This window comes from Abramis brama, assembly GCF_963993115.1.
Source record: "Abramis brama genome assembly, chromosome: 1".
Taxonomy (NCBI): domain Eukaryota; kingdom Metazoa; phylum Chordata; class Actinopteri; order Cypriniformes; family Leuciscidae; genus Abramis; species Abramis brama.
This window is the reverse complement of record NC_139963.1, coordinates 27,729,857-27,752,649: the sequence shown is the minus strand read 5'-3', so window position 1 is coordinate 27,752,649 and position 22,793 is coordinate 27,729,857. Positions and strand designations below refer to the sequence as shown.

The window sequence follows — 22,793 nt, the reverse complement described above, 5'->3', positions numbered from 1 at the left end:
TTCCATGAAGATATTTTTTTAATTTCCTACCGTAAATATATAAAACATTTTTTAGAAACAATTTTGTGAATGAATACAGCACAATTGCAAACATAAATGGACAACTTTTAAAGGCGATTTTCTCAATGTTTAATTTTTTTGCACCCTCAGATTCCAGATTCAAATAGTTGTATCTCGGCCAAATATTGTTCTATCCTAACAAACCATACATCAATGGAAAGCTTATTTATTCAGCTTCCAGGTGATGCATAACTCTTAAATTTCAAAAAATGTTCCCATGTGACTGGTTTTATGGTCCAGGGTCACAAATTAAGATTTTTTTTTTAATTAAATCTGAGAGCTTTGTGAATTTATTAATTTCAGCATCTGCTGTCATCTCAGGGGTGATGGTTATTTCAGTTATTTCAGTTCCATCGCTCGTTTCTAATGGTTTTGCAAGATTAAATACAGAATGAATCTTATCTTATAAGATTAACTGAACGCATTCATATATTTAGGTTGTAAAAGAAACTGGTATCTATGCAGAACATAACTTTCAGCCCGAATGCATAGCTCAGCATTTCCCACTTAACTAGATCGACTTGTGGTGCAGAAAAGCTGTAGGATTCCGTGCATCACTTTCGAGTTGTTTACACTAAACCCCTGAGCCAAAGTCAGGCTCAATGGTGTGAACTTGAGAAGGATCACAAGGATGACTGTGGCACAGGCGCGTGGAGTGACAGATGCAGTCATTTACATGGCACCACGTGGATACGGTCCACTGACTACCACTCGCGCGCTCTCCGTTGCCCGTTCTGCCTCTCTCCGCGCGCAATCGGTTTACCTCCACTGAGAAAACAGGAGGCACTTTTCCTTTGCGTTTTCGCTGCCCGACCACAATGAAATCTTGGCAGCTAATTGCAGTCGTGGGAGATGCCCTTCAGGTAAGACACATGAGCGGTGGGGAGAAAGGAAAATGAGCACGTTGGTTAGAGGAGGAATTTGAACGCGAAATCGTGGGATGTTTTCAGTGTGCCGCCGTTAAACCTTCAGCCGACACGTTTTTCTTCTCGTTCGACTCTCGCTTGAGCCTTATTGCAACATCAAAGGTTAGTGGTGACATCTCAACAGCTTGGCTTGTATTCTTGCATCTTGATGCACGCCTGAGGTTTGTGGCGTTGAGGGACATTTCTCAGGGACTTGAGAGAGAGAGACCGGTGCTTTTCTGCATGGCATGTGTTTTGGGTTCAGGCATGCTCTCAGAGATCTCTTGAGTTAAGGAATGGTCCATATCTCATGCTCTCTCTTTAATGGTCGATGCCAGTACACTGATACCATTTCTAAAGGACTTTGTGGTTTACCTAGCTTGCAAAGTTAGGCTTTTATCTGCTTGATTAAACAGGCTTGAGATCATTGGGATTTAAATGTTACAGCGTTAGTTCTCTGCTTTATTTCCAAGGACTTTGCTGGTTCACCTGCGACTGGAAAGTTCATCTTCTCACACTGAAAATCAATAAATGCATCTGTGCGCTTGACAGTGGGAGTCAGGAAGAAAACTGTGCATTGCAAACGTACAATGTTGAAATCTGAAATAGGGTTACAAAGAAGATGACAAACAATAATGTCTTTCAGATTGTCACTTGGAGACAGACTGATAACTGCTTTCTCACTGCCTTATGCTCAGGGAATAGAGTAGTCTTTCGTGGACATTAGTCACAAACTGACTGCTTTGAGCACAGAACTTCTCATATGTAGACCTAATTTCATATAGAGAATAAAAAGCTTGAGAAATGTACCCTGCACCCTCTTATACAATCTAGTAGTGTGCAGTGTATGTATGTTAGTGTACACACCACATGTGTGGTGTGGTGTGTTCTGTTGGTTTTAATTTGAAATGTGATTATTATTATTTAATATAATACAGCATTTTTCCAGACTATCATTACAGTTACTTCAGCTGAGTTATGATGGCAGGTGTGATTTACACAGGTATTTGTGGACACGCAGACCCTGGGTTCTGTTTTATGAGAGCGATCGTAACTTCCAGTTTAATCAGGCTCTGGTTTATTTGAAGCATCCTGGAGAACAGGTCTTAACCTTTCCCAGGTTAACAGCAGAGACACTTTCACTTGAGTGGTTTACTCTGAGTCTGACTAATTCCACTGTCACTAATGTGTGGTCAGAGATCTGTCACATTTAAACCTTTAAGAAATATAAGATATTGTTTTGACTATAAAACCATGTTGAGTTGTACAGTGACAGTGGAATGCAGCTAAGCCACTCTTGATCTGTGTTTATGTCCTGCATTTGTTTAAACGAGCCACATCTGACTACTAACATAAAGCTTTGTGATATATAATGTCTTAAATTGCCTGAAACCAGGCTTTTTTTGCTCAATACACAACATTTCTGTGTGACAGAGGAGGCATTTTGTGTTTAACTAACACTAATAGTGTAATAAGGTAATTAAGAATCTGCTATTTTCATTTGTTAGCCGTATAGGCACAAGAACCTACAATTTTGATTCGTAATTGTAATGCTTAATGGCCAGCTTCAATAAAGGAGTGCTCCCTGCACCCTGCTTAGTATATGGCAAAAGACCAATTTTCATTCTGGAGTCAATGGTTAAAATCGTGGTTTCCCACAGAGGAATATTATGCACAGAAAACAACAGCTGAGCCCGTATAAGGTCCTACACAATGCCGATGTTTTTCATTTTACTACAAATGGAGACTGAATCACTGTGGCTATGACACAGTGCCAACAAATGGAAGAAAATGTGCCAAGATCCATGGCACAACAATATGTCAAAACGCTCTGTATGATTTCTCCATGTCTCAGATGATTTGTGGTGTTATTTTCCACACCAAATGAATTTGGCACTAATAGATGAACTTTTAAACACCTTCCTGGAAAACTCTGTTACACTCTCAATGTTTTGAACAGGGAAAATAGGTTCTGATTGGGAGTATTCGTTTTGTGTGATTTTTATGTTTTTTGTATGCAATACAGTACTGTATGTCTGCTGCATAGCATATAGAAACAAGCTTTGTGACATTCTGGTGAAGGAATTTGGAATAAAAAGCAGAGCTCAAGTCTCAAAATCCATTTCCTTCAAATATAGTCTACTTTGACTTGTAATGTCAGATAGTTTTCTAGCTGCTACCAGAGGAAGGACATTATAGAGCAGTTCAAATTATAAGGCCTGATTAAATGCTGTCAGTCAAATTCTTACCTGCCCAATCAGAACACTTGGCTATTTTTGCCCTTTCAGTATTGAAATCATGAGAAGGAAATGATTTGTATGATTTTGTCTTTATAAAGCATGATATGTCTCTTTTACCTGCCAACGTTTCTTAAATATTCTGAATCCTCTTCCTTTTTATTTTCATCAGACAGTGATATAATGGAGTATTAGTCCTTAAGTTATAAAGCTCCTGAAGAAGCAGTACCTTATGTCTCAAATGCGTTGTTTGGTTGTGTTATGAATGTAGATAATGACACTAGTTTTTCTTTTTTTGTAGACTAAGAACTTTGAGTTGTTACTTTGAAATTGTAGTGTTTATTTTAAATGGTAAATGATACATTTTTAAATAATTAGAAATTCATGCACATTATGCATTAAATAACATAACTGTAACTGGCCTGCCTGTTCAATTTATTGAGCAAATTCGGTACCAGTCATTTGATTTTGTTTCACAATGCTAAATTTAAATGGGCCGTGGAGAAATATGGAAGATTATATGAAACAATAGGATGTTATGTGGAGGAAAGACATGGGTTAATCCTGCGAAGGGGGAAGCTCATACATGAAAATATTTTTGATACTTTAGTCACATTTTTATTCTTTATGCTCACAGTAATTTCCAGAGAGAACATGACAGATAAGTTTTGCATTGACAATGACGTTTGTCATTGACTTCCACACAAAGCTGTTTAACCCTCTCTATTATTCCATAAAGGTTTTTAAAGCAGTCTGTTTGAGAATGCAGTCTAGACAGCGTTCTTCAAATTTGGTCTTTTCTATCAGTGCATGATAGAGATTTAAAAGCACAGACATGTGATGAATCTCATTAATGTGATGTACCAACCAAGAAGCCTAGTGCTAGGCGATAAGCAAGTGATTTATTGTGTAATCCCAGAGGGCGAACTGTAACTGCAGTTTCAAGAAGAAAGTATCCATGTTGGTTGTTTGTTGTCCTGGGTTATTAAGGGTTTCCAGTGCAATCGATACTGCTGCTTGTAGAAGGTCTGTGAATGAAGAAGACTGACAGAATAGCTGCTTAATAGCCTCAGGGAGGGAGATGCTTATTGGCCTGGAGAAGAAACCAGTTTATTGGAATGTAATGGTGTATGTTGGCCCTCGTGGCAATGAATTTCAGGATAATCTGTTTTTAATCCCAACTCTGTTTGCATTGATAAACACGCATTTGCAAATCTTAATTGGCCGTGGATTGTAGCGCTCAAAGCCATTAGCATTTAGCACCTGCATCATCCTCTTAAGAAAGCACCCCCAGCACATAGTATCTCAGTTGTAGATCTCACGCTGGCACAGTTATTTGTGTTGACATTTTTAATGTAATTGAAATTATGTTCACGGTGGGCAGAGTTAAATCTCTATCTCTATATCGTCAAACCATTAAGAGAGGATAAAGGGATGAAGATGTGGTGACACCTTTCAGTGTTAAACGAAATCATAGATGGGCAAACAAAACAGTGATTTAATTAGACCTAAGTGGAATTTGCAAGGTGTTGTGCAAGATTATATCTCCACTGCAGAATTCCTGCTTTGGACCATTTGTAATGCCCGTTATTTATTTTTTTTAGCACATTATGACAATCTCTTCTTCTAGATAATTAAAAAAATCCTTTCTGGTCATCCTTTTGTTGCACTGGTGGTACAAATTGTACAAATAAAACTATGCAGTGTTATTTGATTTCGATTTCTGAACTTTGTTCAGATGTATTTATTTGTGCTGCTATTTGCTTATTTGTTCTTATTGTATTACTGACTGTATTTACTAATGTTTGAAATTTATATTCGTTAGTTGTTCTTTTGGCGGCTGATTTTTGTTCATGGTATTCAGCTGCAACAGAATGTTTTGCAAAAAGACACATAATAAATATGTTTGATATCTAGTTAAATGTTTGACCATTTTGGAATCGATAAGAATTGGAAATGGAATCGCTAAAATTCAAATGATACCCAGTCCTAATTACACTTAGTATATCTTACCTACACTCTTCTAACTGAAATATTTTGACATTTAACATTTTGAGATTACATTTAAATTTTAATTTTAAATATTAAACATTGTCGTAATTACATATAGTGTAAGTGCAAATGCGTAGTGTATAAGTTAAGGGCAATTCCACGCAAAACTGTCACATCCATAACGCCAACTAAATACAATGGCATTGTGTTGGCATTATGGATGTGACAGTTTTGCGTGGAATTGCCCTTAAGCTTTCAGGTTGCTGGTGAGCATCTAAAACAGACATTAATGGTCTTACAACATATTTCAAATGACATATCGCTATGCGATTTTGTAGGAATTGTAAACATCCACTAAAGAGAGAGTACTCACTAAAAGTTATTTGAGCAAATAATATTTATTAACTATATGTACTTACTATAGAGGTACGGTTAGGGTTTGGTTTAGGGTTAGTTACTTGTAATTATGCATAATTTACTGTTATTACTATAGTAAGTACATGTATAAGTAACGTGTAAATACGTCACCTTAAAATAAAGTATTACGCTTTGGTTATATGATATATGACATTTTGAAAGACATGAATTGTCAAATTGACGAAGTTAAGACGTTTTTTTCACAAAATGTATACTATATTATTGCACAGCTCTGTAAAAAAAAGTTTGATATTTACAGTAAGAATATCCAGCTAAACTTGCTTGCATATATAAAGGGATCTAGACTATATAGCAATTTTCTGCTTGATTTGTTTATATTGTTGCAAAATGTAAACAATACAGCTCTAATCTGCTAAATGTGACTATAAGGTGTAAAGATATTTAATAAAATCACAATGTTAATTAAACATTAACATCATTTTCTTGTAAAGCTACTTTGAAATAATATATGTTGTGAAAAGCACAATACAAATAAAACTTACTTGACTTGACATAGATTTTTGTTTAGGCATCAAATAGAGCTCCCATTTAAAGTTATATCAGTTAGATCCTGCGGGATGACCGAATCTTGCCTGACACCGGAATGAGTCATCGTTAAATGCTTTCATCACTAGCAAAATTTTAATGTTTGACGTGGTACGGTGCACAGATTAGAAATTTGGCTTTTGCAGGTCAATAGCTCAGGAGCAGTTAATTGAAGAAAAATACGCCACCGCATTGACCTTCAGTCTCCATGTTCATGACATTCGCTGACGGGCATTAGCGGCGCGCTTAATGTCTCCTTTAATTTGTGTTTGTTTGTAAATGATTTAATTGGCTCCTTGTATATGTTTAGGCTTTTGTATTTGAGGAAGGGTTACTAGTCACGTCAGTCTTCATGGACGTCAAGATCTCATAGCTGAATGTTGGGCGTTTTGTCCTTAGGTCCTCTGAGGTTGGGGCCTGCTGGTGATGATAACAGTGATAATTCAAAGTGATTTCACACAGCATGGTTTTGTCAGACCAGTCACCAACACCCCGTGGCACGGCTACACGCTCATGTGTCTTAAATCCGCCAGAGGCTTTACCGTGGTGTGTTACACCAAGCCTTACTCATAGGTCAGATGAGTCATTGCTTTACTTTTTCGTTTACACGGTAACGCAATCTGAAGGCTTTTTTGAGAAGCATAATAACAGATTGAGGCTACTCTACCTCTTATTTTAGACATCAGGGAGATCGCATGAGGTAGGGGCTCTCAATCTTTTTGTATTCAGTGGAAGTACAGTACAATACGTCAGGCTAACTCTGGGCATAGTGCTGAGGCATGCTTTTTTTTTTTTTTTTTTCAGTTTTTTACATAATTAGTTCAGACACTTATTCAACATAGAGGACTGCTCAAATTGTGAAATCACCCTGAGCTGTAGCGAACCTTCTCTAAACTCTAGAATCAGCACTCCCTCGGTTCTCATCTACCTGAAAATGTGTTTTTTTTCCCACCTCCTTTTTATTATTTCCTTATTTCTACTCCCTCTCCTTTTTAAATGCTGACTTTCCACATGCGCCGTGCCAATTATTTCATGCTGTCTATGCGGCCTTGCATTCTCTCCTTATCGCAAATGGAAGAAAAGTCTTCAGCTGGTTATCAAAATGCTAATGCGCTTGAAAGGAAACATTAGTCTTCCCCAGTAAAATGTTATTAAATGTGGTCTATTTAATCTTGTAAAAGTACCACTATCTCTTCAGGATTTCCAGATGTTTGCGCTTTGCCCGTACCGTCCGTCTTCATTCTGATGCAGGAGGTGGTGACTCGAGGTGCCTGAGTGAAAATTGGCTGTTGTCCTCAATCTTTTTAAGTGAAAACTGTAAAACAGAAGAATCTTTATGTTAAGCAGTTATTTTGAATAGGAAGAAAAACAGTTCAGGGGTTAGCCCGAAGAAAAGGAGGGTGGTTGGTTGTGTGTAAGTAGGGTGACTAGCGCAAGCAATAAGCAAAGTTTATTTTGTAATATACGGTCCGTGTAAAGCTGCATTTTCCTGAGTGCAAAACAAGCACTCCATCTGTCTGTCATCAGTATTGCTATGACAGCCTGAATAATAGTTTGCCTGTGAAGGCAAATCACACTTTTCCCTCCGTTTGCACAGGTATAAATGGTCATAAACAATTGACGTGCCTTTGTTTGCTGTCAAAACAGAGATGAAAATGTTCCTTCTCATTAAAAGTGCATTGAACAATTGCTTTCGCATATTCTCTTAATGACATTAGTTTCTCATCAGCATGCACTGTACAATAAGTCATTTGCAATCACATTTCCCCTCGGAGTTGGGATTTGGCGCTGCACCAAATGAGGGATTGGGCCATGCTGGTAAACGGTGTTAAGATTCTGTCCTGACCTTTGATTAAACCTCTCCTGCGGGCTCTGTCTATGTTGCTGTCAGACAGACGTTTGCAGGATTCACAGGATTATGGGGTATTATGCAGATGCCGTTCCTTAAGACAACATACATTTTCTGTTTAAAAAGCACCAGCGAGACTGGAATTGTTTGCCGTTTTTGCCTATGTGATTGACATTGGGGTGGGAGACGTGTCTTGAAGGGTTCAAGCTGTTGTCGCTTGTTGTGATTGGCTCATCCAATTGGCTCATGGATGGCTACAGTAGAATGTATGTCTGTGAGCACTTTGAGGACCAGATGTTGGCGTTACCTGTCATGTTGGAGCTTTTCAGCTGGTACTTAGAGATCACAAATGATATCAGGTGGGTATTAACTCTAATGTGCTCAGCCATTTCTCCATGAAGCCTTACATTTCAGGTCCCACTAGACATCATCCCATCTGTTGAAATTGTGCTGTGTGGATTATTATCCAGCAGTTTGACATGAATCAGGTTTTCCTCTAGTGCTCCTGGTCACATGTTCTGAGTTATTTTTATCATGCTTTATTTTTTTTAGCAATATTTTCTCTCTTCACCTCAACTTTATTTTGCGCCTGATACTCAATGTGTTCCTCCAAACCCCAGTGTGGATGGCTGGTAAAACCCTTTGAGATGAGATTCTTTTTCATCAGAGGTTTTGTGATGTATTCTAAATCTGCTTCTTTGGCTTCATCCTCATCCACGTTGAGCCGCGGAGGTCGCTCCTGAATCTCTTTGGGTTTGGCGTGCATGGTGAGGTTTTGATGTTTATTTTGCCATGGGCGACGAAGGCCTGTGCCAGAACAGAATTGGCAGTGTATCAGCCAGAATGAATGTTATGCAACCTGTGACAACTCAGAGGACTGTGTTGGTGTGAAATATCAATATGCACAATACAACAGCACATAAAACGCCACATGGCAGTGTAAACAGAAACAAACTGTGTCAGGGAGATAGTGAAGATAATCCTGACATCTATGGATGAAAATGGGATTCGCAAAGGTGACTGATCAAGAGAACGCAAAGCTAGACCTCTCCGTTTACATCCAACTTGTGGTACAGTCTGTTCTTGTGGCGTCCACGTGGCTGTATATCAGGTTTTATGGTATATTTGTGGCGCTTGTCATCGTTTTACACTCTATGGTCTTCTCTGTGAGGGGAAAAATGCTCAGAAAAAGCCATTGATGTGGATTATAATTTTAATGCCCCACAGATTTCATTTGTTTATTTTATTATGTTAATGAATATCTTAATCCTCATGGCGACTGTTCCTGCCTTTTCAGAGAGAATTTCTGATGAACCCTTTTATCTCTAATACACAGCACGTGAGGCTTCATAACAGCCCGTCGAGACACCGGCACTCATTTTCTCTCAGGTGAGCCTTTAATTGCATCTTCTTTACTCAGTGACATCTTTCCCATCATGGTGGGCTGCTCTCCTATGCAACTAGGCTCACACTTACTCAATAAGTGGAACGGTGGCAGCTGTCATTGCATGCCTTATTATTACTGAAAAGGACTTCCTAGTCTTTAAAGATCCACTGACTATCAGCCTTGCTTCGATTTTGCAAACATTGCAGATGCTAGACATCCTCTTACAGCCATTTTGGCAGACCATTGGCCCCAGTGTAGGGAATCCTCTTCCAGTTGAGGAAAACTGCTCTTAATCGCCCTCCATAAACTGCCTGGCTGCTGCAAAACAAAAATCAATTTTTTGCTCCAGGATGATTTTGGGGTGTAATGGCGAGCATCTGACAGCTAACTTTTGGCCATCTGTATGAAAGGTCACCGTCAACGGACTTCTGTCACTTTAATGCGTCGCTGGGGACGCACAGGCTATATGTACTCTAATCTGGGAACACCCCGCTGGGAGGAGCTCTGCTACTGTATCGCTTCCTCTTGTCGCAGCTCAATGCGCATTCACAGAGTTCCTAAATTGAGATTAATAATGTCATCTACAGCTCGAGTTTACAGACAGCGGTTTCCACCCCTCCTCTCTCCACCTTCAAAGTCCAGCAGACCCATTTGAAAATAATATAGAATGGGCACAGGGAATATTAATATTCTTTACAGACCACATGCATACACAGGCATCATCAATTTTCCAGACTTGTTTGTATACATTGACTCTTTGACATTCAAACCCAAGGTATCCTCCCCCACCAGCTCGGAATGAGCGGACAGCATGTGTGCGAGAGAGTGCGTGGGCAAAGTGTCATGGCTGCGCAGTGCCAAGAACAGCTCCCCACATTGTTAACAGTGTTCACTGTCTGCAGACGTCTGCCTGGTTGTGGAATGCATGAAGCTTAGGACACAATTGTGAAGGACAAGCTCAACTTTCATGAAGCAACAAAGGCAGTTTTCCTTTCACATTTTTCCCTCATTCTTTGTAAAGCCTGGGTTGTGCAGTAAAATAACTTTTCTATTTTAATGTTTTAAAATGTAATTTATTCATGTGATGTCTGTCTGTCTGTCTGTCTGTCTGTCTGTCTGTCTGTCTGTCTGTCTCAATTTTTTAAATACATTTTTATATGTATAAATACTATTTTAATGTTTTAAAATGTAATTTATTCATGTGATGTCTGTCTATCTATCTATCTATCTATCTATCTATCTATCTATCTATCTATCTATCTATCTATCTATCTATCTATCTATCTATCTATCTATCTATCTATGTCTGTCTGTCTGTCTGTCTGTCTGTCTGTCTGTCTCAATTTTTTAAATACAATTTCTATAGGTGCATTCACATACTGTATATGTAGTAATTTAAACTATTTTCTTTCAGTCAAATTCAAATTGCCGTTCTGCATTACTGTTCTACGTTATTGTGGCTCTGAGCCAGTTGAAAATCAATATAAAACAATTAAAACATTCTTTCTTTGATTTTTTACATATATTTTTGTAGTGATCAAGGCAGATGCAGGGCTGTAACTCACTGTGTGTTTTTTAAAGACTCCTTTTTTTTCCAATCCACTCATTTAAAATATCAGCACAATTCTCACAGGCTTTCATAGTCACGTTTATTACCGCGGCATTTAACTGTGGAAGTCAAATCACCTTCATAGACTGAAAAATCCTTGAAATTCTTGGAACATGAGAAATCTTGAGATCTTGAGATTTGTGGAGAATAAAAGCTTCCCTCAACACCGCATCAGTGACTTGGCTTATTTCATCCACGCCTCATTCTCTCCCACTATTTCATTTGTTGCACTTCCAAGGACTTTTGAAATAACAGTGCCAATTTGAGCAGCACGTTTTTTCCGGATAATTATAATCCAAATTAGCCTCTACATGATGTGTCAGTGTTTTCCTGAAATGTGGTGGCTATGCTTAAATCTATTTTGCAGCGGTTAAATGAAAAAAATTCCAGTCATTAATGAGTATTTTAAGCTTCTTTGTTCTGGTGACTTATTTCATTGTATAGTTAAATAATTCAGCTCACATATGGCAGAGTAGGCCAAAAGTGATTATGCCACAGATGCTTGTATGTAGCTGGTATGTTTTCAGTCTAGCTTGCATGTATTCAATTAAATCCCAGCTCTGTACGTGACGACAGCGAAGTTTTAAAAGGAAACCATTTGCTTCCGACTGGCTCGCTGATGGCGATAGCAGCAGTGGTGTATCAGTTGACTAATTGGAGAGGCTCTCCTCGCAGTGTTCTCTGCAGAGCCTGTTGTTTTGCTCATTTGGTGTGACAAATAGCAAGCCTGTGGAGGATGCAAGGCCTGGGTGCTGTTCTGACCTATGACATCTCATTTGTTTCTGATAAATGGCCATTTTCTGGAGGTGCATGGTTCACTTGAGAGGCAATTGCCAGGTATGAGTCGCCTTCTTCTGTGACATCAAAAAAAGCCATGGCCTTCCAAGATTTTGCCAGAAATGTTAGCTTTGCTGGTTGCTTTTGCAACACTATGTCATGTAGCTGCTGTTGTAATAATTAGATCTGATCGTTATGGCAGCTGTATTCATATTCATTATTGGCATTTACTTTAAAAAAGCTTGTAAAATGTGTATTTACATTGACTTCTGCACATTCGTGCACCATCATTAGCTTTGGGTAGTTTCAGGCAGTGTTTTGCAACCTTTTTTTGTCTTCTGTTCATTGGCATCAAGCCAGTAAAGTGAGTTTTTGTTCAAAACGTTTTTATACATATTGTGTCCCTTGAAAGAGTCTCTTTCTTTACAAAAGAACTGAAGAAAAATATGACATCTATTTTTATCCACTGGCAGCTCTGATATTTTTAGTTTCAATTTGTGTTTTGTAGGTTTAACAAAGTAAAATCTGAAAATTCTGTCATAATTTCCTCACCCTCATGTTGTTTCAAACCTCTGTGACTTTAATGTACTGCTCACTCTTTTTCTTGAAGTTACAATAATTGTGGACTGGAATATTCGAAATCTTCATAAAATTGTCATAAATTCTGTCCATATATTCAATACATTCAAGTCTTCTGAAACCATATGTGGGGAAAAGACTGAAAATGAAGTAAAAATTAAGTCTTAACATCCACTTTGGCATGTTCATGTCTAATATATTAACAAAGCGTCCTATAGTAAACCTATTATAAGTGTTTATATTTTAAACCTGATTGGGTGGTTTTTGTGGGAAACTGTGTACATGCGTGTCTCGTCATATCTGTAAATAGAGAAAATTTGCTTCGGCTACTTTGACGTGTGTATGGTGTGGGAGCGGCATAGGTTAGTTGTCACAACGAGCAAGATAGGATTACATGGAGTAGCTAAATCTTGAATCACCCGTTACATAGTGTACCTTTTGAGAATGTGCAATTCTTAAGAAATTCTCAAATATTTTCTTAAGAACATCTTGTTTAAAACATTCTTAATAAATGTTTTTGGAAATACAAAATATTTTTAACTTTATTCTTAAGTTAGAAAATAAGAAAATGGCAGTTAAGAAGAATTTCACTCTTAAGAATGTTTTTTTGAATCTGGCCCCTGGTTCTCAAACTTACTCATAATTGTTAATGGCTTATTTGACGGCAAGATCAGTTTATAACTTGGATTTCTTACATTTAAAAAAAAAACTATCAGATGGCTTCAGAAGACTAGAAATATAAAGCATGACTTGTATGGATCACTTTAATAATAATTCATTATGCTTTTGTGTCATTGAAAGCTGGGTCCTCATTCATTGCAATTGCATGGAAAAGAGCAACCAGCACATTGAACATTTCTTCTCATAGAAACAACATGAGAGTAAGTAAATCATTTTGGATGATTTATTTCTTGAAGTACCTCCTAGGAGACATGAAGCCATGTTAGGCATAGTAAACATTTGTCTTGTATGTGACTATTGTGTCCTCCGACTTACGAATGTCTCATGGCACAGAGCAGGCAAATGACTCCAGGGTCATGAATGAAGACGACACCGGTAATAATCCCTACACTTGCTCCCTTAAACTTGGCAGCGGCAGTAGTTTCTGTTTATGTAAATGTTTTTCTCATATAAAGGAGGCCATCCGTTGTCTGCCGCGTGGGGCTGAGCATGTATGTGTGTGGAGATAAGGATGCTTCGGGTGGACTCGTCTGAGCCAGAGAGAGCGCGAGAGAAACTGCTTGTTGGAAGATAAACAGGGCTAATTAGAATATGCATTTGTTCAGTAATTCTGTCCATAATTGAGATATTTTAATCTTTGAACATGCCAGCTATTTAGAAAAGTCAGTCGTAGCTTCCCGCGTCGATCTGAAACATACTGTGTAAACGCGGCTTTTCAGACACACTGGCAACATACCAACAGGACAAGGAAAACACTTTTTGGGGATTAGCTCCCCTCTTCACTCACAACGCAACTACACAGCGTTTGCAGCAAATCATTTAGACATAAGCACCCTTTGTCCAAAAAGTGGAGGCAATCCACAATTTTTTTTTCCGTTTTTGATCCTTGTACATTGTATGTTTGGATATGATTGCATGGCAATGCATTTGAACAGGCCATAGTTTTACAGGGATCCAGTGGCTCCCTGGTCTAATCACCCACCTAATCTACAGAACAAACTCCAACGCGGCTCTATAAGTCGATAGCACTTCAGGCAGGGGAACAGGAAGTCTCCTGCCGCTCCGCTGAGAGATAAAGGCACCGATAGCAGACATTTGGCACAGTGCAGCCATTGTGTTAGATCAAGATGTGCCTCCTGAACTGACGGGTGCTGTGAATTCTGATTCCACCTCTCTGCCGTCTCAGGACGAGATATGTAGATGGCCTACAGAGAGACGGTGGAGACTAAATGAATATGAAAATGAGCTCAGGGAATGGATTGCTATTCAGCTGTCTTTCAAGTCTCTAGTGGTGGATGGGGCTGTTGCTGCCCATGTTTTTAAATCACGAGAATAAAGGTGAAAATGACATTGTGTGTATGCATACATGATTCGAAGGCATTTGTATGTACCATTGGCTCTTTTAATATTTATGTGTTTATATATTCTAAATATATACTCTAAAATGTCACTGCATTTTTGTGATGCATATCTGGCAACTACAGCTGTTGAAAATGTATCATATGTTTATATTCTTTAAAATATGTATTATTTTAGTTAAAAAAAGATTATAAAAAATATCTAAATTAAATGTGTATATATTTTCAAAGCAAATAATGTTAATACTTTCATACATTTTATTAAGAAATACTGTACCAAATCTATACTATTTATTTCCAAAAGCTTGTTTAACTACATGTGTTGTCCTGCTAATGTAATCTTTAAACATTTTAAACCTTTTTATAGTGTTTACTTTTTAAAAAGTTGGTGCTTTTTACATTATTTTTCCGTAAGAATATTTTGACAGCGAACAATTGCATGTTAATATTAAAGCTTAATTATATTTTGTTTGCTATTAGAGCAGCCAAGGCCATTTGAAATCTTCAGTACCTAAAACAGTAAACTGTAACTTTATTGCCCAGAATATATTTTTTTTTAATTGAAATATTACTGAAGTAAATATATTTCCCTGCCAGTAAAAAAAAGTCTGCAGGCAACTGTCTCAGTTTCTCTCGTATGGGTTTGATGTTCTTGGTGACTTCAGGAATGAAGTGTGTTCTGACGTTAAAAACCTGTAATGTAATTATAAATGGATGCATATTATGAATAGGAACATCAGGTCTATTTTTAGATTTTGTTTCATAGCCACCATGTACCTTTTAACATATGCCTGTCGCCCTGAAGGAGACATCACAGAACAGCCCCCTCCTTTCCATTTGCTCTCCTTAATGCAATACGTGTTAGGCATCAGTATTTGGTTTTTGGCATGTACAGCTCGCTCTCGTGATCTGCCGTAATAGAGGGGGTTTGTGGCACAGCTAAGCACGCTAGATGCGGCAGTTTTCATAAATAAGCTGCGTGCTGTTTAAAGAGCAGCTCTAGGTTGCTTTGCCTCTCATTACCGCTCATGTTTTAAATGGGGTTTAGGATGAAATTCTGTCTGCTTAACCCCAACGAAATTACGAACACTTTACTAGAAAGACGTCAGGGAGATAAAACGGTCCTTGGGAAATGGCAAGCAATTAAAAGTATATTAGCTGTTCAAGGCCAAAAATAATTAAAGCTCTCAGACCATTGTGTTTTAGAAAATAGCTGCAGGCAGCAATCATAAGAGGTGCACACCGAGTCAGAAGTCACCGCATACATGAAATGCTCTGCCACGGCCCGGCTACACTACAGCCAAAAATAAGCAGCCATCAAAGCTTCCCTTTTGATTTGGTGCTTCTCATTTTCTGCGTAATGCCATTTTTTCCACTGTGCTTCACGCAAGCGTATCACATTACAGCATTTAGAAATGAGATTGGATCTGCGTATTTAATCACACCAATGCAATTAGTTGGTAGGAACAGAATGAACAGAATTGGAACACGTCAATTGCTGGATATATGGATCCGGGCGCGCAGAGACCCCCAGAAAACACTAAATTGCAGGCAGTGGGACTTCAACCCAAGGACAAAACAAGAACAACAAAAACTGATATTGTAGTGAAATTAAAGGATGCAGTCCAGTGAACATGACCTCAGAGATGACGGTTTGAACGCGAGGATGTGCTGCATGCTCTCTAGTTCTCGGGTTTAAACTCGCATACGTTCACGCGGTGGCCTTGTGTCAGCCGGTGACTGTGGTCCATCATGCTCCTAGACAAATCTCTGTGGGCTCCATGTGCTCAAAGGCAGTTCTTTCCACTTTAACAGGATTTGCACAGATGAGACGAGTGTGCACCAAGCACCACAGAAACATTATATGCCCCCTCCGGGATACCGGATAGATGCAACTTTTATCTCTTTTCTAATCATATCCTAGCTGTTGTTTGTTTGTCATTGCCATGCAGTGTCATTGATGGTGGTTAATATCAAGTGAGAAAATGAGATTTTATATCTCTCAGATATACTGTCATTTAGTTTCATGCTAATGTCACATTTAAAGTAGATTTGTTTAAGGAAATATGCAATGCCTGATTGATGGGCATTAATCTATTTGTTCATAAACAGCTCCTCATGTGCATGTAGCACAAATTTGATTGAAACTGAATAAAATTGAAGTAGAGACAGGTCTCTTTTTTTAGTATTGTGACATACATCTGTGTGAAACAGATTATCAACAACAAAACAAAAAAAAATCATTATTATTGAAACATAATCTTGACAAATTTATTTTTAATAGTATATTTTTTCAGTGATACAATCTGACAACAATGGTTTGGTGAAAGGTGGGACTTCCACTTCTCCACCTTACACTATCTTTGATATGTATTATTGATTAGTGATGTCATAATGTGCTAGACTATTGTGTGGGTCTCTTGACTCAGTGATGGGTTCATTAAAAGGTTAGACTCAGTCTCTGTCCTGCTCATGTGAATTTTAAATGGCTAGGCTCTCTGTTCACTTTTTTGATGATTTACTTCCTGTCAGCTTAATTTTGGTTTGTAAATGACAGCGTTTTTCAGAAAAGCATCATATCATCATGCAAATGTACTTGACAGCCAGACGAGCATTTATTTTCATTTTATGTAAAAGCATTTTATGTATGTTGAGCACTTCTTGCGCTGTTTTTGCCGATGACTCGCTTAATTTAGTACTAATTTGTAAATCACTTTGGACAAAAGCGTCTGCTAAATGACTAAATGTAAAAGAGCAGCTTTGAAATTTTGATAAGACTTTTTTGTGTTCCAAAGAAAAAAAAAAGTCATGAGCTACAAAAGACATGGAGGAGGATAGATGATGACAGAATGTTCCATGTAAACCAAAATGATCTTTGGAAGACGCAACTATATATATATAAAAAAAAAAAAAAAAACTTGTACTTTTGCAAGGATACATAAATTGATCAAAAATGACAGTACAGATATGTGTAATGATACAGATGATTTATATTTAAAATAAATGCTGTTCTTTTGAACTTTCTGTTCAATCAAGAATCCTGAATAGAATGCATCACAATTTCCACAAAAATATTAAGCAGCACAACTGTTTTCAATGTTGATAATAAGAAGACATATATTATATTATATTATATTATATTATATTATATTATATTATATTATATTATATTATATTATATTATATTATATTATATTATATTATATTATATTATATTATATTATATTATATTATATTATATACTTGCTGGTTCTGCTGTTCCTGGAGGGTTTGGGACGATTTTTTTTTGTTGACGATACTAAAATTAGATCCATTCCAGTCTGGTTTTCTTTTTCTCCCTATAATCATCAAAGTTTCATGCTGGCATGGTATAAAAGAATTAAGCTCCTTTGGTAACATACTGATGAGTCCTCTTGCTGAAGCTTGAAGACAATTAAAATATTTGAGTATTTTTCAGTGTTCAGAGGAGGAGAATTGATTCATTAATGAGGTATTATTTGTGCATTCCTATTTTCAGCTACACAGGCGAGTGTTTTAGTGTTCAGGCAATCAGTGTTCAGGACATTCTTATGGGCTTGAGGTGCTTCCTTCCTCCTTGGTGAAGGATCAGATATATGAATAGTGCAGAAAATATAAATAAATGCATCTTGAATAGAAAACCTTGAGGAAAATGAGCGCAGCGGTCATTTCCCGATGCATCACACCATGCATTTTCCTGCTAACTTTACAGCTGCAGACTCGAGTGAAAGGACACGAGCGGATGCTTTTGCCCCAGGGTGGGACGCTTCACATGGACGGGGTGTCTCGCTTGGCTCAAGAACAACAAAATTACTACGCTGCGATTTCAACAGCCCTGTGTGGAAAACAATCGTCGCATGTCTATGGCCAAAATACTGAGTGAGAAATCTGAGCGTTTGATAAAAGGAACAATTTGCTCTGTCATTTCAAAATCCCAAGGAGGGAAGGCTTTTGTGACAAAGTGTATAGGCAGTGTGTGAGAATACCAGTCCATCTTTGAGTCTGTCAGCCGCGCTGTCTCCACGGGAGTGTGATGACTATGCTAAGGGAAGGCTAACCTTTGCGAGTTCGCTGCTGTTCTGGAGAGGAGTCAAAGAACTGACACCATACGGAGAGGGAGGGTGTGTGTCAATGTGTGTGTGTGTGTGTGTGTGTGTGTGTGTGTATGTGAGTGCCGTGTGTTTTCGAAAGGGGCGTTTTCGCATTTTCTTGAATCTAATGGGTTCGGGCACACATTGACAGCACGTTAATTCCAACCAATACATTATTGAATGAAGCTACAAATGGTAAAGTAGGTCAAAGGGGGGCCAAAAAGCAAAGGTATGAGGCTGGATTTTGCTGGATTTTTAACGGGTATGTACACCCAAATAGGTCTATAATACCTCTGTCTGTCTGTCTCTATCTATCCATCTATCTATCATTTCTCGGTCTGTCTGTCTGATTTATTGTAGTTTTATTTAATTATTATAAGTGTTTTGTATAAATATTTTTTTTATAGATTTTATTTATATAGAATAAAATTAAAATATCCCATTATTTTATTTATCCTATTTGTTTTTGCTTATTTAAAAAAGAAAAATAGTTATTGTCATGTAGTTTTTTATTTCTTCTTATTATTATTTTGTCTAGATGTATTTTGTTATTTAATTATTTATTATTGCTATATAATTATCCTCAAATATTTGTAATTATTTATTTGTTTATTTTATTTATTTTTACAATAAAATTGTGTATTTTATTTTAAATAAATTAATGCATATCAATAACATACAACACATGAGTTAATTATAATTCTGTGAAAATGTTTGCACACAGGTTGCATACTTCAAGACAAACGCATACGTGGTTAGTGAGTGAGTCCCAATAAGTCTGCAGTAACGTGCATGCATAAATGAACCTTTTATGTTTTTGACATGACTTGTTTAACCATGACGGACACAGCTTTTCCAGAAAATTAGACATTATCCTTTGACAGACCATGTATTAGTGTGACACTGTGGGGTCTTTCAGAGGACCCAGTGTTCGTCATGGTCAGTCACTGCTTCTGAGTGTGTGCCAGTGAGGAGAGCTGGGCATCAGCAGACACTGCGCTCTCCATGCCTGCTGCACAACTGCGGGCCGCTTCTTTGTGCCTGGAAACATGGTGCTGGGGTGGGTACCTGAACCGCCGCCAGCTTCGACTCCTCTGCTGGCTCCTCAGGCATCTCCACCATCTGCTGAAGGGGATGTACAAATTGGACATTGGCAGAAACATCAAGGGGGTACCAACCTGACCCAAAGATGTATCCAAAATGACACGCATTTTGCCCTATGCGACACCAGTGGCTGGAGATCGCCACAATAACAGCATCTTCACTATATTTTTAATTTATCACTCTGCAATTGTCTCTCTAAACTTCAAACACTAAGCATTGGCACCATTGCATTTGAGGTCTAGGCATGCTGAAATTATTTTGTAGTGATTAAATTAAGAATTCACATGACAGCTGATGAAATATGGCAAGATCTGAGTAAATATTCTTTAAAATTTCTTTTTTTTCTTTTGTGGAGGAAAAAAACAACAGGGTAGAGGTTTGGAAAGACATGAGTCAGAGTAAATGATGACAGAATTTTCACTTCTGAGTAAACCGTTCCTATTACACCATTGTTCGTACTGTTGCTATGACAGTTGCTTCCACCTTTTCACGGTTGTTTCATGGCCGTTACAGCTCCACTGGTGACTGTCGTCTTCTGCTTGTCCCGTTTCTGTGACTTTTATTTGTTCTGCCTTGGTTATCTTTTTTTAATCTCCCCTGTCACTTTTATCCCTGTGGAGAACCTGAGCAGGTTTTCTAGATAAAGGGAATGTTTTTTGTTTTTTTTTTCAGATGAGGAGGGCGAAAAGAACCCCTCTGCATTGTGATGCATATCACAGATGCGTTCCAGGCGTGAGTTGTGTTCAGATGCCGTCGTGCACTTATTGCTTGTGGCTCAAAATACATTATTTAGTTCTTCAAAACTCAAGCCTCCTGGGCGTTCGTGTTCAAATCAACATTTAAACCTTTGACAGACTTTATAGTCGTCGGTTGTGTTATAGGGCAGACTTAAAAAAAGGATATTTCAGCTAAAAATAAAATATTAAATTGTGATTTAATAACCTTCATGTTGTGTGATATATTTAGCAGAATGTCCAAGCTGCTCTTTTTCCATACAGGTAAAGTACCAGAGATGCTGTTTATTTGTATGGAAAAACAGAGCTTGGACATTCTGCTAAATATATTGTTTCGTTTTCCATGCAAGAAGAAAGTCAAACGGGTTTTGGAATGACATGTAGGCGATTAAGTGTTGACAGAATACAGAATTTTCATTTTAGTTTAACTATCCTGTTAAGTAATGCTTTACACATTCATATAAGTGAAATTTGCAAAGGTTTATGGTAAAATCTGTTGTTTCAAATTCCTGAGCTGTTTTTAGGATTGTAAATCAATGCTTAGTGTTAATAATATGATCAGATATGTAGCAAAAAAGTTCCCTAAACTGGATTTCCCATCCTTTCAACAAAGACTTTGTTAGTCTGTTAGTCTCGACTATAACATGACATTCTTGAAAACCATAAGCAGCAGCTTGCTTCTCGTTTGTCCTGTCCTTCTCCCTGATGATCCACAGTCTGCTTTGTTAATGACGGCAGTGCACTCTGGGTTGGAGACTTTAATGTGTCATTTTGATGATAAAGGTGGTTAAACAATCATCAGTTATTTCATTTGAAGCAAAGCCGATGAGCAAACACAGGGCGTTTTCTCATTATGTGATATGAATTGACTGAGAGCTGAGAGGAGGTGTGGAGCAGCTGAGGGTAGTGCTTTCTTTGTTATCACTGCCATCTCCTGGTCCGTAGTGATCACTTTTGGGGCTGAGTCTTTCTCCTTTGTCCTTACTAAGACTAAGCTGAAGGGAGAGAAAGAGAAAACACTGCAGGAAAAGGAACGGGATTCCAAATGTAGCTCTGACAAATAGCGTGAGCAATGGGTTAGCAGAGAGTATGGCTGGCGCTAATATAAAAAGTACCATTTTACACCATGATAATATTAGGGCTTTCATGATTACTCTCATTTCGCTAGTTGACATGAAACTCTTTTGAAAAATCGTCATGTCCTGCGGTATTTTCAACAGAATTTAGCCAATTAGTTTGTAATTATGCATGCCATTTTAATGACCTCATATTAATTGAGAGACTGCATGGAATATTTGTACTTTTAAACATTCATTTGTCACACTGCGGGGTCATATGAATTGAACTACAGAAGGAAAATAATGAGCAACCCAAAAGAAAGAAGTTACTGGACGTACAATATACTCTACTTTCATGTAAATTTGAACCTAAAATTGTGACATTGAATCATAATGCTTGCATTGCCTTTAAATGAAAGCATAAACAGTCATGTCACACTCGCTTATAATTTTTATCAGCCTGTGGGCGAAGCATCAGTTTCAGAGTGTTTTGCAAGAATTTTGGCTGGTTCATAAACACTCCAAATGAACTTGGACCATCTGAGATGTACGCAGTGCCAGCACAGTTTGTTTATAATGTGCTGTGAACGCAAAGCACACCGGGTTCAATTTATTTTTACTTTTGAATAATTCCAAATGCTACACAAAGCTTGTGACACACAGTTTGTGCCTTGAGTAATATTTATTCTATTTTAAAGCAAATGCAACTGCAGTCATTGGATCCATGACTAATCGACACCGAGCCAGTATACTGACTAGTGGCCGGACAAATAGTCGACTAACCAGTGCAACCTCTAGGTTATATTTTTTTTTTTATATTTTACATGCAAATACTTTGTTAAAGTACAATATAAATACCACAGTAAATGATTATGGTAGTCATTAAAAAATGTACCATGGTTACTGCCACTGTTTTTGTACAGTGAACATTTTTTAAATTGACCAAATTCACTATACCAAATTTACCATATACATGGAACCACCACAGTACTTATGATAGTCGAATGATAGTACATGAATATAATAGTCATTCAGTCATTTGTAAAAATGTATCATATTGCGATCACAGTTTTTGGACTCTAAAATGTTGTAATCTTAAAAGTGAAAGTGACAAGTGAAGGCCAAGTATGGTAACCCATTCTTGGAAGTTGTCCTCTGCATTTAGCCCATCCAAGTTAGTGCACAGACATTAGGAACAGTGAGTAGTGGACACACACACACACCCTTAGCAGTGGGCAGCCATTTACTGAAGAAGCCATTTACATGAATACCATGGTACATGAATATGGTAGTCATTCAGTCACTTGTAAAAATATAGCAAGGTACTACCAGTTTTTGGATATTTACAATAGTAATATGTTGTAAATTTACCATGTGAATGCTACATGGAT

The 22,793-nt window shown here is 37.7% G+C and overlaps 1 protein-coding gene across 5 annotated transcripts in view; it reads left to right on the top strand.

Annotated features, from left to right (window-relative positions):
• Positions 1-756: 756 nt before the first annotated feature.
• Positions 757-22,793, top strand: part of rbfox1 (RNA binding fox-1 homolog 1) — a 245,770-nt gene continuing 223,733 nt past the window's right edge. For 2 of the 5 annotated variants that reach the window (XM_084126014.1, XM_084126013.1), the window contains exon 1: positions 762-923. In XM_084126014.1, the coding sequence (XP_083982140.1) occupies positions 879-923 (45 nt within the window). In that variant the 5' untranslated portion in view covers positions 762-878. Of the gene's footprint in view, positions 1,089-22,793 lie in introns of all 5 variants that reach the window. The other 3 variants (XM_084126019.1, XM_084126017.1, XM_084126008.1) reach the window with 3 other exon arrangements.